The following is a 13362-nucleotide window of genomic DNA, read 5'->3' as shown; positions in this document are numbered from 1 at the left end:
GAATCTAAGGCAAAAAGTATTATTAGAGATTAAGAGAATGACTACATAATGATAATAAAAATAATTTCCAGGAAGATGTGACAATTTTAAATTTGTGTGTCCTAGGTGAAATGTTTTTTTTTCACCAAGCAGGCAGCACCTAGGCTTCCCATTCAGAAAGTTCCACTTCAACAAACAGGATACTCTGAAGTAAAAGTGCAAACTTGACTGGTTTTATAATCCAGAGGTCAAGGTTCAACTGCCAAACCCCCCATTCCCCCCAGCCCACAGTTTGTTTTGGGAAATGTGTTCTCAAAATATTTCAAACAAGAAATAACAGAAATAAAACTGACAAATCTGTCTTGGTAGTGGGAAATTTTAATATAATTTAGAAGTTACTGATATATCAAGTGTACCAAATAATAATGATAGAGAATAACTAGTGAGCTTAATCTAATACACACACAAACACACACACTTTGCTATCCCTGCATCCAAAAGTTTTTTCTTTAAGAATTTATACATAGGGGCCTCCCCAGTGGCACAGCGGTTGAGCGCTGGGTTGCGAAGCTGCCCGCAGCCTCTGCAGCGCCTGTTCGATCCCCGGCTGCCCCCCTGCCACCGGAGGAGGGTCCCACATGGCGCGCAGACCTCTCCTGCCGCCCACTGCCCCCCTCAGCAGTGTGCTTCGGTCTTTCTGCCTGCTCTGCTCCCCGCTCTGGCTCAGGTGAATTCTCTCACCCTCCCGCGCTTCTGACTGTACCCAGTGCTTGTATGTATGTATAAATAAATAAATAAATAAATAAATAAATAAATAAATAAATCTTTAAAAAAAAAAAAAAGAATTTATACATAAAAATTTACCACAATACAGGTCATAGAGCAAGACTTAATGAAGAATTGGTACTATCCAATGTTTTCTGATTAGATTGCAACTAAGTTAGAAAACAATATCAGGGCCTCCCCTGGTGGCGCAGCGGTTGAGCACTGGGCTGCAAAGCTGCCTGCAGCCTCTACAGCGCCAGTTCGATCCCCGGCTGCCAGTGAGGGTCCCACATGGCGCGCAGACCTCTCCTGCCATGCCCGCTGCTCCCCTCAGCAGTGTATTTCATCACTTTGCCTGTTCTGCTCCCCACTCTGGCTCTGGTGAATTCTCTCACCCTCCCGTGCTTCCGACTGTACCCCAGTGCTTGTATAAATAAATAAATAATAAATCTTTAAAAAAAAAAAAAAAACACAAAAAAAAAAAGAAAAAAAAAGAAAACAATATCAAAAATACAACTCAGGGCCTCCCTGGTGGCGCAAGGGGTTAAGCACTGCACTATGAAGCTATCAGCAGTCTCTGCAGCATGAGTTTGATTCCCTCCCTCCCCCGCGGGCAGGCCAGGGAGCAACCCACATGGCACAGCAGACCTCTCCTGACTCACCCACTGCTTCCCTCAGCAGTGTATTTCGGTTAATCTGCTTGTTCTATTCCCCACTCTGTCTCTGGTGAATCCTCTCACCCCAGCATTTCTGGCCAGTACCCCAGCTCTTGTATGCATAAATAAATAAATCTTAAAAAAAAAAACTCAAACACATTTGAAAATTCTAAAAGTTTTAAGTAATTCATGATGAAGAAATCATAATAAAAACGTGAAATATTTAGAATGGAATGATAATGAAAATGCTAAAGGTCAAACGGTGTAGGTAGGCAGCAGCTAATGTGGTGTTTAAAGGGAAGTACATTGCTTGAATGCATCTATAAGACTAAAATTTAATGTGCTCGTAAGAGCTCAATGCAAGTAGTTAGAAAAAGATAATAGGAAGTAGAAAACCACAAAGAGCAGAAATGACAGACTCGGAACAAAACAAACTCTCAGAGAAGATCCTCTGAATTAAAAATTGTTTTTTTTTTAATTTTTAAAATTTATTATTATTTTTCCCTAAAAGCTGGCTATTTGAAAAGACAAATTTTTTATGTAAGACTGAGAGAAGGCATAAATAAATAAAAACATTTTAAAAGGCAACTAGAGATAAGGAGAAAGGATGTCCTAAGCTAATCCCATGCAGGCTTTGTGGACTCCACCCCCACTCCAGACCAAAGCCATCAGGACATTGGGAAAGACAAATCCCGTCACCACCAAAGGGAAGGTTGCTGGAACCTGAGGGTGGAGTTAAGCAGGTCGGTTTGGTAAAAAACCAGACATGGTGGGCCTTGGGGGGCTCCTTTTGGCTCTCTGCCAGCTCGCAGCTCTCGGCCAGCTCTCAGAGTGCCATTGGGTTTCCAGGTCGGCGGATCAGGTAGGACACATTTAAGACTTTATTTCCCTATTTTCTCCCTGAGTTGTACATTTCCTCATTTCCCCTTCCCTTGTAAATAAACCTTTTATTAACCGTTTGTGTGTGCTTGCAGTGGAGTATTATTAAGTCCCTTTTAAGTGCGCAGGTGAAGACCCACAGCCAGGCAACCTGTTTTATATCGGGGTTGCCCTGTAACAGAGACAGAAAAGATGTATTTTTAATATGTATTTTTAAAATGTAATACTAAAGTCATCTTTATACCAGTAATACCTCAGAAAGCTTAGATTAAATGGACAATTTCTAGAAAAATATAACTTACCAAAACTATCTTAAGAAAAAAAGATAAAACAGAATAAATCTGTAAGTATAGAAAATTCAGCAGTTAAATACACCCATATAAAATCACCAGGCTTGGGCCTCCCCGGTGGCGCAGCGGTTGAGCGCTGGTTTGCGAAGCTGCCCACGGCCTCTGCGGCGCCGGTTCGATCCCCGGCTGCTCCCCGACCACCGGAGGAGGGTCCCACATGGCGCGCAGACCTCTCCTGCCGCCCGCTGCTCCCCTCAGCAGTGTACCTCGGTCCTTCTGCCTGCTCTGCTCCCCGCTCTGGCTCTGGTGAATTCTCTCACCCTCCCGCGCTTCTGACTGTACCCAGTGCATGTATAAACAAAACAAACAAACAAACAAACAAATAAATAAAACATGCCTCTATAAAAAAAAAAAAAAAAAAAAAATAAAATCACCAGGCTTGGACAACTTAAAGATAGGTTTGGTTAGTTAATCATTCAAAGATTACATAAACCCAAGTTTTAGAAAAATTATTCCAAAAAGGAGAAAAATGAATGAATACTCCTCAGTTAGAATGTGAATTTGGCCAATATAAACTTAACATCAAAAATAAAATAAAAATAGTTTAAGAAAAGACAATTACATGGGCCTTCCCGGTGGCGCAGTGGTTGAGCACTGGGTTGTGAAGCTGCCCGCAGCCTCTACAGCGCCGGTTCGATCCCCGGCTGCTCCCCGGCCACTGGAGGAGGGTCCCACATGGCGCTCAGACCTCTCCTGCCGCCTGCTGCTCCCCTCAGCAGTGTACTTCGGTCTTTCTGCCTGCTCTGCTCCCCGCTCTGGCTCTGGTGAATTCTCTCACCCTCCCGCACTTCTGACTGTACCCAGTGCTTGTATAAATAAATAAATAAATAAATAAATAAATAAATCTTTAAAAAAAAAAAAAGAAAAGACAATTACAGGCCAATGTCACTTATAATTATTAGTGGAAAAATCCTAATAAAATACTAGGAAACCAAACTTTTAAATTCAAAAGAATTATCTCATTTTTACCATAAGGGTTTTACATTAAAAAACAAACAAACAAACAAACCCGAAACTATACAAATGATCAATAAGTGTATGAAAAGATGTTCCACATCATAAACCAAGAGGGAAATGCAAATCAACACCACTAGAAGTTACTATGCCACACCCATTAGGATACACACACATACACACACACACACACAGCCATGGAAAAGAACAAATATTGGTGAGAATGTGAAGAAACTAAACTTTTATACAATGCTGATATGAATATAAAATGATGTGGCAGGGCCTCGCTGGTGGCACAGGAGTTTAAGATACGGTGCCATCAAACTATCAGTAGCCATTGAAGCACTCAGTTTGATCCCCGGCCAGGGAACTACCCACATGGCACAGCAGACCTCTCCTGTCTCACCCACTGCTCCCCTCAGCAGTTTATTTCAATAAACCTGCCTGTTCTGCTCCCCACTCTATCTCTGCTGAGTCCTCTCACCCCCACACCTCTGGCCTGTACCCCAGTTCTTGTATGCATAAATAAACAAATCTTTTTTAAAAAATAAATAAATTGTGAAACATTAAAAAAATTTCCTCAAAGTCAAGAGCAAGATAAGAATGCATGAGACAGACACAGAGCATTCTGCTTTACTTCTTTATTAACAAAAGTCCCAATTTTGTTAGGGCAAATTTGTTTAGGTTCAATTGAAAGCTACATTTCCCAGACTCCCTTACAGTTAAAAGATGCAATAATTCTGGCCAATGATAAATTAGCAAGTCTACAACTTCTGGGAAAGTTCTTTTCCTTCTTCCTGCCTAGAATGTGGATGAAATGCCTGGCATGGTGGTGGTCATCTGTAAGTACAAGAGTCAAATTCTCAATAACAGTCAAACAGGAACACAATGATCTTAGGACACTGATGACAGAGCAAAGCTGGGCGTCATGTAATATGAGAAAAGTATACCCCTATCACCGGGGTTTTCAGTTACATACAGGTGAGCAGATAAGTTCACTGTGCGGAGTTCACTGTGCAGTACACTTTGACCTCATAGTTAAAGTCACACGTGACATTCAGCAATGCGCCTTCTCCTTACAATTCTTGGAGCAACAGCTCTGTGAGATCAACACTACTTTCACACTAAATATTAAGACATCATTTGCCTTTTTATCTCATTCTCTCATGGGAACTGAGTGAGGTTTTCCAGAGGCTCACACCATAGCAAACTAACTACAGAAGCAAAATGAGAACCTATCATCTTCCATTAATTGAGATATTAAAGAGTGTCTCAAAAATGTGAAAGCAATGCCACTCTCCTGACTTCTTGTTTTGTTTTAGAAAACACAGTTACAGCTCATTAAAATGTTTTTTATGGTAACGTAGTTGACTTACTATTGCAACTTTTAAATGATTTAATAAATATTTTAGACATTTCTCAGTTTTAACTTCCAGTTCAATAAATACCGATACAAGCTCACATAAAAGCCCTTTGGGGTTCTCAATCATTTGTAAGAAACCAGAAAGTGTGAGAATCACTAATCCAGAAAAGCTATCACAATGGCAATACTGTAATAGCAAAGAACTGACATCAGCCTACATGTTCATCAGAAGGAAAAAAAGGGAAACAATGTACCTTTTTATAATACTGTATGGCATTTTAAAGGAATGAGCTAGTTGGCCTCTCTCATGGCCTAGGCGTTGAGTCTCAGTGCTATCACTGAGGCAGTGAGTTCAATCCCCGGGCAGGGAGCTGGCCCACACATGGTGCAGCAGACCTCTCCTGTCTTGCCCACTGCTCCCCTTAGCAGTGTCTTTCGGTGAATCCGCCTATTCTGCTCCCCCACTCTGCCTCTTGTGGGTCCTCTCATCTCCCCCACACCTCTGACCTGCACCTCAGTTCTTCTATGCAAAATTAATTAATTAATTAAGGAATGAGCTAGTGCTATTTGTATGAACTACAGCCAAATTTCATAAATGTTTAAAAGCACCTGCTAAAGGGCCTCCCTGGTGTTAAGATGCAAACAAGGGGTTAAGATGCAAACTATGAAGCTATCTGCAGCCACTGTAGCACAAGTTCGATTCCCAGCCAGGGAGCTACCCACATGGCGCAGCAGACCTCTCCTGACTCGCCTGCTGCTCCCCTCAGCAGTGTATTTCAGTCAATCCTCCTGTTCTGTTCCCTAATCTATCTCTCGTGAATCATCTCACCCCCCTGTACCTCTGGCCTGTACCCCAGTTCTTTTATGCATAAATAAATCTTTAAAAAAAAAAAAGCACCTGCTAAAGATACAATACCAAGTGTATAGCTTTAAAACCTAAAACTCATATATTATTATTTAGTGGTATAGACATACACAGCAAAAGTTATCAAAAAAACATATTGGAATAATAAAAGTAGAAATCAATGTAGAGGTTACCTTTGGGAGGAAGAGAGAGAAGTGGCATGAAGAAAGGAGTAATAGCTTCAGTTGTAAGTGGAATGTTGATTCATAAGTAGATAGTAGAAAAATTGATATTCATTCTACTACTCCTTTAATTATTTATGATTGAAATAAATCATGAATAAAATATAATAACGCTTAATAGACAAAGTGAATCTTAGGAGAAGAGACACCATAGGACCAGAAGGATTGCAAATTAAGGGTGATTTAGTTTTGATTTAGGTTTCAAGACTAGAAAACTGGAAGAATATCTATGCATTAGATCATGTTTATAAAGTCAAATAAAGAAATAGCTTGTTAAAAGGTATGGGGTTGGTGGGCCTCCCCGGTGGCGCAGCGGTTGAACGCTGGGTTGCGAAGCTGCCTGCGGCCTCTGCTGCACCGGTTCGATCCCCGGCTGCTCCCCGGCCATCGGAAGAGGGTCCCACATGGCGCACAGACCTCTCCTGCCGCCCGCTGCTCCCCTCAGCAGTGTACTTCGGTCCTTCTGCCTGCTCTGCTCCCCGCTCTGGCTCTGGTGAATTCTCTCACCCTCCCACGCTTCTGACTGTACCCAGTGCATGTATAAACAAACAAACAAACAAATAAATAAATAAATAAAAACATGCCTCTATAAAAAAAAATTAAAAAAAAAAGGTATGGGGTTGGAATTTAGACACACTGGGCTTGAGAAGTAGAGATGACAATTTTAGGTGTAAATGCAGGGATGGTGTTTGGGAGCTCAAGGCCGGAATATAAGTAGATTTGAGGATGGATGAGATCACCAAAAACAGGTGATATAGGGGACCTCCCTGGTGGCGCAAGGGTTAAGATGCAACCTATGAGGCAATCCGTAGCCACTGCAGCACCAGTTCCATACCCGGCCAGCCAGGGAGCAACCCACATGGCACAGCAGACCTCTCCTTACTCCCACGCTGCTCCCCTCAGCAGTGTACTTTGTTCAATCTGCCTGTTCTGTTCCCCACTCTGTCTCTGGTGAATCCTCTCACCCCCCCAACACCTCTGGCCTACCCCACTCTTGTTTGCAAAAATAAATAAATCTTTAAAAAAAAAAAAATAATATGTGAGGGCCTCCCCGGTGGTGCAGCGGTTGAGCACTGGGTTGCGAAGCTGCCCTCGGCCTCTGCGGCGCCGGTTTGATCCCCGGCTGCTCGCTGGCCACTGGAGGAGGGTCCCGCATGGTGCGCAGACCTCTCCTGCCGCCCACTGCTCCCTCAGCAGTGTATTTCGGTCCTTCTGCCTGCTCTGCTCCCTGATCTGGCTCTGGTGAATTCTCTCACCCTCCCGCGCTTCTGACTGTACCCAGTGCCTGTATATATAAATAAATAAATAAAGAAAGAAAGAAAGAAAGAAAGAAAGAATAAATCTTAAAAAAAAAGTTTAAAAAAAAAGTGATAAAGGGGCCTCCCCGGTGGCGCAGCGGTTGAGCGCTGGGTTGCGAAGCTGCCCGCAACATCTGCTGCGCCGGTTCGATCCCCGGCTGCTCCCCGGCCACTGGAGGAGGGTCCCACATGGCGCGCAGACCTCTCCTGCCGCCCGCTGCTCCCCTCAGCAGTGTACTTCGGTCCTTCTGCCTGCTCTGCTCCCCGCTCTGGCTCTGGTGAATTCTCTCACCCTACCGCGCTTCTGACTGTACCCAGTGCATGTATAAACAAACAAACAAATAAATTAAATAAATAAATAAAACATGCCTCTATTAAAAAAAAAAAAAAAAAGTGATAAAGATGTGGGTGTGAAGAAGATAACCAGAGAGTGCAAAGAAGAGTTTAAGGAACAAAGACACCTCCAAGAGGGAGAGGCTAGGGCAAGATAACAGTGAGTCATTCATTACAAAGACAAAAGAAGGAATGAGAGGCAGGAAGAACATTCAAAGAAAGGTGTATAAAAAGGCTCAAGGAGAATGAGGAATTAGACCACACCACTGGGTTCTAACAGGGCAAGTTCAGCTCAGACAGAGAACTTCCTGAAAGGATGCAGCTCCAGCCAGGAAGCCTATATTAGTTCTACCCCTTTCTGACCACTTCTCTCTCATTCAACTATTCATGCTAACCAGTGCTGACGATTATCTAGCATGTAGGCACTAAGAATACACTAATGAATGTCTCTGTCTTCAGGCTGCTTAAATCATATCAAAGGAGAGAAGTTTTAATCATATATAGAGGTAGTTGTAAAATCACAGCTATGATGAGTGCTAGAAGAGAGGTGCATGGAGCTTTGAGATTGTACAATAAGGAGTTGTCCACGGCCTCCTCCTTTTTGGAGTGTAGATTATACTTTCCTAGGCTGTAGATCCCATAAGACCCCCTTTTTTAACCTAAGATATCTATTTTTTTATATCATCTCCAAGTGCCCAGCATAATGCTTCAAAATAATAATATTTGGGGGGCCTCCCTGGTGGTGCAGGGATTAAAGTCTCAGTGCTATCAAGCTCCACCCTCCCCCACCACAAAGTGAGTTCAACCCTAGACAGGGAGCAAACCCACATGGCACAGCACACTTCTCCTGTCTTGCCCATTGTTCTCCTCAGTAGATCTGCCTGTTCTGCTTCCCACTCCGTCTGTGGTGAATCCTCTCACCGCACCCCCACCTCTGGTGAATCCTCTCACCCTCCCACCTCTGGCCTACACCCCAATTCTTGTATGCATAAATAAATAAATAAATCTTCTAAAAACTAAAATAAAATGCCATCAGTGTTATGGAGCTATGAGTGTTATGAAGCCCAAAAGCAAGCCTTGTACAGGTTAGTTTGGTATCTTTCACTTGCATTCCAAACAATTATCTTGAAAATGCTCTGGATTATTCTCAAAGGGGGAGCGAGCACAAGCCTGGAAAGACTGGTACAAAACATTCTCACCTCTAGAGAGAAAACTCAAAGTGTACAGTTTACCAATAGCAAGCATGTGCTATAATGTTATTTTTGCAAATAAAAGGCAAAACATTCATTATGAGGTAATTGGTCATGACAAAAAAACAGAGTTTAGTGGTAACTGAGAAACAGCCCCACAATTACTTACATCACGAAACTGAACCTTTCCGAGTTCTCCTAATTCACTGACACAACAATAAGCAGCTTCTGACTGGAGAAAAAGCTGAGCCAGCGTCATCTCCTCACTCCGGAAAAGCTCTCCCATGGTGACAGAAAGCACCAGTCCACTTGAGTACCTGGATTTCTCGCCAACCTAAGGCAAAAAGAGAAAATTACATGACCTTGGAAATTACCAAGAGGGCTAAGAACAAACAACATCCTGATGAGTGCATTTCATATTTCCCACCCCATGCTGACAGGTCTCTAACAACTGTTTTGACATTCTGCTTAGAAAGATGGAAAGGAAAAACAGCAAAGGCGTTCCTGAGTCCTCTCCCGCAGAGCGCCTGATGAAAAGCCACTTCCTTTGCAGTCAACACCAGGATCAGATGACGATATTTTGGGACATCCCAATACCTGAGCATGTATCCAGCTTAAAGACAGGAAATGGGAATCCCAAACAGTTCTTTAAATACCCTGACACAACATTATTAGGCAGTGACATCCACACTGCTCTTTTGTGTGCCTTTGTACCAGGAAACAAACAGAAGATACCTTGATTACCCTCTCATAAAGGATGTCTTTACTGCTACTAGTTTTCCATTTCTTTTGTAAAATTAATTTTATTACATCCTTAAATTTTGGACAGTATTTGATTTCTCCCCTCAGGTGTAGTCCCTGTAGTGCTCCCACCACCACAGCACTCGTGACCCGTCACCACAGTCCCTTATGCTCTTCCCTCCCCTGTTTTGAAACCCTCACTCCCTCCCCTGCTGTGTGCCTCAGATCTGTGGTCAGTTTGCAAGGTTTATCTTTTTTTCTGACCCTTTGTTCGGTTTCTCTATATTCCATGTATAAGTGAAACCGTAGATATTTATCTTTTTCCTTCTGACTTCTTTCTCTTAGCATAATCCCTTCCAGCTCCATCCATGTTGCTGCAAAACTCTAAAAATGGATCTACCATATGATCCAGCGATTCCACCCTAGGAATTTACCCAGGGAACACAAAAACACTAATTCAGAAGGAAACTTTCACTCCTATATTTATTGCAGCACTATTTACAATAGCTAAGACATGGAAACAAAAACCCCAAATGCCTCTACTCCATTTCTAACAGCCAGAGTCCCAACAGTACCTTAAAGCTACAGCTACTTTAAAGAGGTCAAGCTTCCAAATGTCTCAGGAAGCACCATTCTCTCTGTAAGGTATACAAACACATAGACATCATCTTAAAAAAAACAAAAACACACCTTGTATATTGAGATTAATTTCAAATCAAGCAAGATAGGAATACATTGAGTATACTGATAATGACAAAGCAGTTTTATCAAGCTATATAAAATTAGCCTTCCGCCTCCACAGCCTTGGGTTTCTTATCCCCACCTTAAAGAGTAATTACATTCTCCCATCTGTCAAAGCTTTTCAAGTATGAGTCATTAAAGGTTTCGCTTTTAGGGAAGTCTGTGTCAGAAAGACAATTGGCGCTATCAGTGGTCCTGAAACTGCAATTATTTGTTCTCAGCTAATGTAAGGCACAGACCGTGCAGCATTTAAACTCAGTAAGAAGTACATATCTTGAGGCAACTATATTGATAAGTGAGACTGACATCAAAGGGAGAGTTTCTCTTGTAAGGTTGCGGGCGACCTTTTGAAAAATTTGAATGACAAAACCTTGGTGCATTTAACGTTTAATGCAGAAAATTAATATACTCAGGCAGAAGCAAAGATTTCTCAAGAGGTGGCTTCCCTGTCTATATCTGAACCATCAAAGAGCTGTAGCCAGCTTCCCACACATCTCCCCTCAACAAGGACAGATTCCACAACCTCTATCAGACATAAAATTACGCCTGATCAGCCTAGTTCAGAGGCTGTCACTAATGATAGCTTTCAGGGAGAGCCCTCCCTCCTTCTGCTCTTTAATGATTACAGGTCTCCCTAGAACATCTCTATCCCCAGGGAGTAAAATAGAAAACTAAAAAGGTCAAAGCGACTGGGGGTGGTCACAAAACAAAATATTCAAAATCATCCGCACCAGTTGAGTCCACAAAGCCCCTCACTCCTGTCATGCAGCGCTCACCTCCTGCCGAGGTGTTCAAGCTCACCTGCTTCAGTTCCCGTCCGCCCGGTTAGAAAGCAGGAATTCTCAGCCCGGGCACACCTCCCTCCCGGAGTGAGGAATAAAAAGGGACATCCTCAAATCAGGAGTCCCTTTAAGGGACCCCCAAATCCTTCTGCCTACCCAATAGTTCCCCCGCCTTCCTTTAAATGGGGGGAGGGTCCAGGGCCCCAAAGAGGAGTGACGCTCCGGTTCCTCTGCCCAAGGTGGGGTGCCCAAGGCGGGGTGAGCCCCCATTTCTTAGAGATCTAAGATCGCTGCTAATTCCTCTGACACGCGACGGGCCTATTAGAAGGATTTCCCGCCCCCATCGGAGGCCGCTCCCTGCCCAGCTGTAAGCTGAGCCCCCCGCCCCCGCTCACCTCCAGGTGCCGGCACGGCCACAGCCAAAGCCGCCGTCGCAGACCAAGCCCGCAGCCTCTGCGGCTCCGGGCGGCAGCGCTTCGACGTGCGTGCGTCTTCAAAGCCCCGCCCCCGCCGGCCTCCGCCCCCGCGATGACCTCACCGCAGCCAGCCAATCGGGTGCGGCCGCGGATCGGCTGCCGCAGTGCGGAGTCCGCAGGGGCGCGGCGAGACTCTGCGTGCAGACGCCATTTTGTTCTTGGCTGCGTTTCCGGGGCCGGCGGCTGGGTGTGTGGGAGCGGCGGTGCAGGTGCCCCAAGCTCTGGGTGCCTGAGCGCTTAAGAAGCCCGGCTCGCTGCCCTTCACCCCCGACGCAGAGCTGCTTCCTCTCTCGATTATCATAGCCAAAGGATCAGTTCATCACTGGTTTACCCAGAAATAACCCAAAAAGGGGACACACGAAATCTCACACACACCCCTCCCTGCTTTGCCCCTTGTTTTACAGAGGATTTTGATTCCCAGAGTGGGGAGCGGCATGCTAAAAATCCTGTAGTGGATCTTTGACCGAGGGCTAGTTCGTTCACTTCACTATGGAAAACCTCTCTTAAAAATAAAACTGCTTGAATCAGCCCTGTCAGCAACTGCCCAGGGTCTACTTTTCGCCAGTTAACAAGGGCGGGGGGAGGGGAACCCATAACACTGTATTGTGAAAGTCAATTTTTACCTTTATCTTGGAGGATTCTTGCGGGCGCATGTGACCACTTAAGGTCTTCATATAACTTATTCAAACTATATGAAAGAACAATTTCATTAGGTACAAAGGTGATAGCTACATATTTATAAAAATGTTTTTCTCTATTGATACCGATTCCCTTGTTCTTTTAAGGACACGTAGAAATCCCAGATTTCTGGGATTTATTATATATTAATAACCAGATCTGTGTGAGGAAAAACTCAGAAAACCGGTTCTTCAGTCTTCGTGGGTGGTGGAGGCCTTTTGAGATTCTCATCTAATGAGGGAGATATTTCAGATAAAAATCTGATTTGAACCGGGCAAAAGCATTGTACAGCAAACCTTCCTAACCAACCTAGACGAAATAATAAAAGGCAAAAATCGACATTTCATTTGTACTTTCCATCTTACATTGTGAGAGAAAACTGGATTTTATCAGGATTTAGTTGAGAAGCACCACGGAGAGAGGCCCAGGCCCTCCCTTTTCCCTGTGATCTTGAGTGCTGCTTAGCTCTCTCAACTTTCCAGGGAAGCAGATGAGGACCAACGTTTGTAATTCTGACAAGCTTTACAAAGCGGTTGCACAATGACTGTCATTTCCTTCCTCTGAGACTTTAAAAAAAAATTCTTTTTAAACCTCAGGGTCAGCTGCTTGCTGACCACAAACTTTTCATACTGCAACTTTAGGACAGCCTTTCATCTGGATGCACCTTAATTCCCTTAAACTTTCTTTTTTTTTTCATGGCTTCCTTGAAAGTATATCCTGTATGAGCTCCCTTTCTGACTCCTTTAATCTCCTGCCATGAATCTTCCTCCGGTGTTCTATTTCTTTTCCTCCCATGCGCTCTTCCTTGGCAGTCCTGCCTTTTGTCAGGTTTAAATGCCTATGTGTGGACTCATATCTTCCTTTTTCAACCACCTCCCTTCCCCAAGGTTTGGTGATGGAATTTCAAGCTTCCTAAATAATGCCATCCAGGCAACAAATGCTATGGACCTGCTCTATGGCAGACATGATAGATGCTGGGCAGAGGAAAATGAAACAGATGTATTACTATCCTAGCCAAGCTCACAGTTCAGTGAAAAATAAATTTTCAATAATGCCTAGAGCGATGAGTGCAATGGCTAGCATGATGTGCC

The 13362-nt window shown here is 43.7% G+C and overlaps 1 protein-coding gene across 4 annotated transcripts in view; it reads right to left on the bottom strand.

Moving 5' to 3' along the window:
* ATP6V0A1 (ATPase H+ transporting V0 subunit a1) overlaps window positions 1-11627 on the bottom strand; it is a 54344-nt gene extending 42717 nt beyond the window's left edge. For 2 of the 4 annotated variants that reach the window (XM_037495214.2, XM_054688581.1), the window contains exons 1-3: window positions 11513-11597; window positions 10170-10232; window positions 9023-9187 (exon numbers count right to left, since the gene is read on the bottom strand). In XM_037495214.2, coding sequence (XP_037351111.1) covers window positions 9023-9139 — 117 coding nt within the window. In that variant the 5' untranslated portion in view covers window positions 9140-9187; window positions 10170-10232; window positions 11513-11597. Of the gene's footprint in view, window positions 1-9022; window positions 9188-10169; window positions 10233-11512 lie in introns of all 4 variants that reach the window. The other 2 variants (XM_037495216.2, XM_037495215.2) reach the window with 2 other exon arrangements.
* Between the last annotated feature and the right edge of the window lie 1735 nt (window positions 11628-13362).

The sequence above is a fragment of the Talpa occidentalis genome, unplaced genomic scaffold (assembly GCF_014898055.3).
Source record: "Talpa occidentalis isolate TD23 unplaced genomic scaffold, MPIMG_talOcc4v2.1 talOcc4.7, whole genome shotgun sequence".
Taxonomy (NCBI): Eukaryota; Metazoa; Chordata; class Mammalia; order Eulipotyphla; family Talpidae; genus Talpa; species Talpa occidentalis.
Note: the sequence above shows the minus strand (reverse complement) of the source record. Positions and strands in the feature narration are given on the sequence as shown.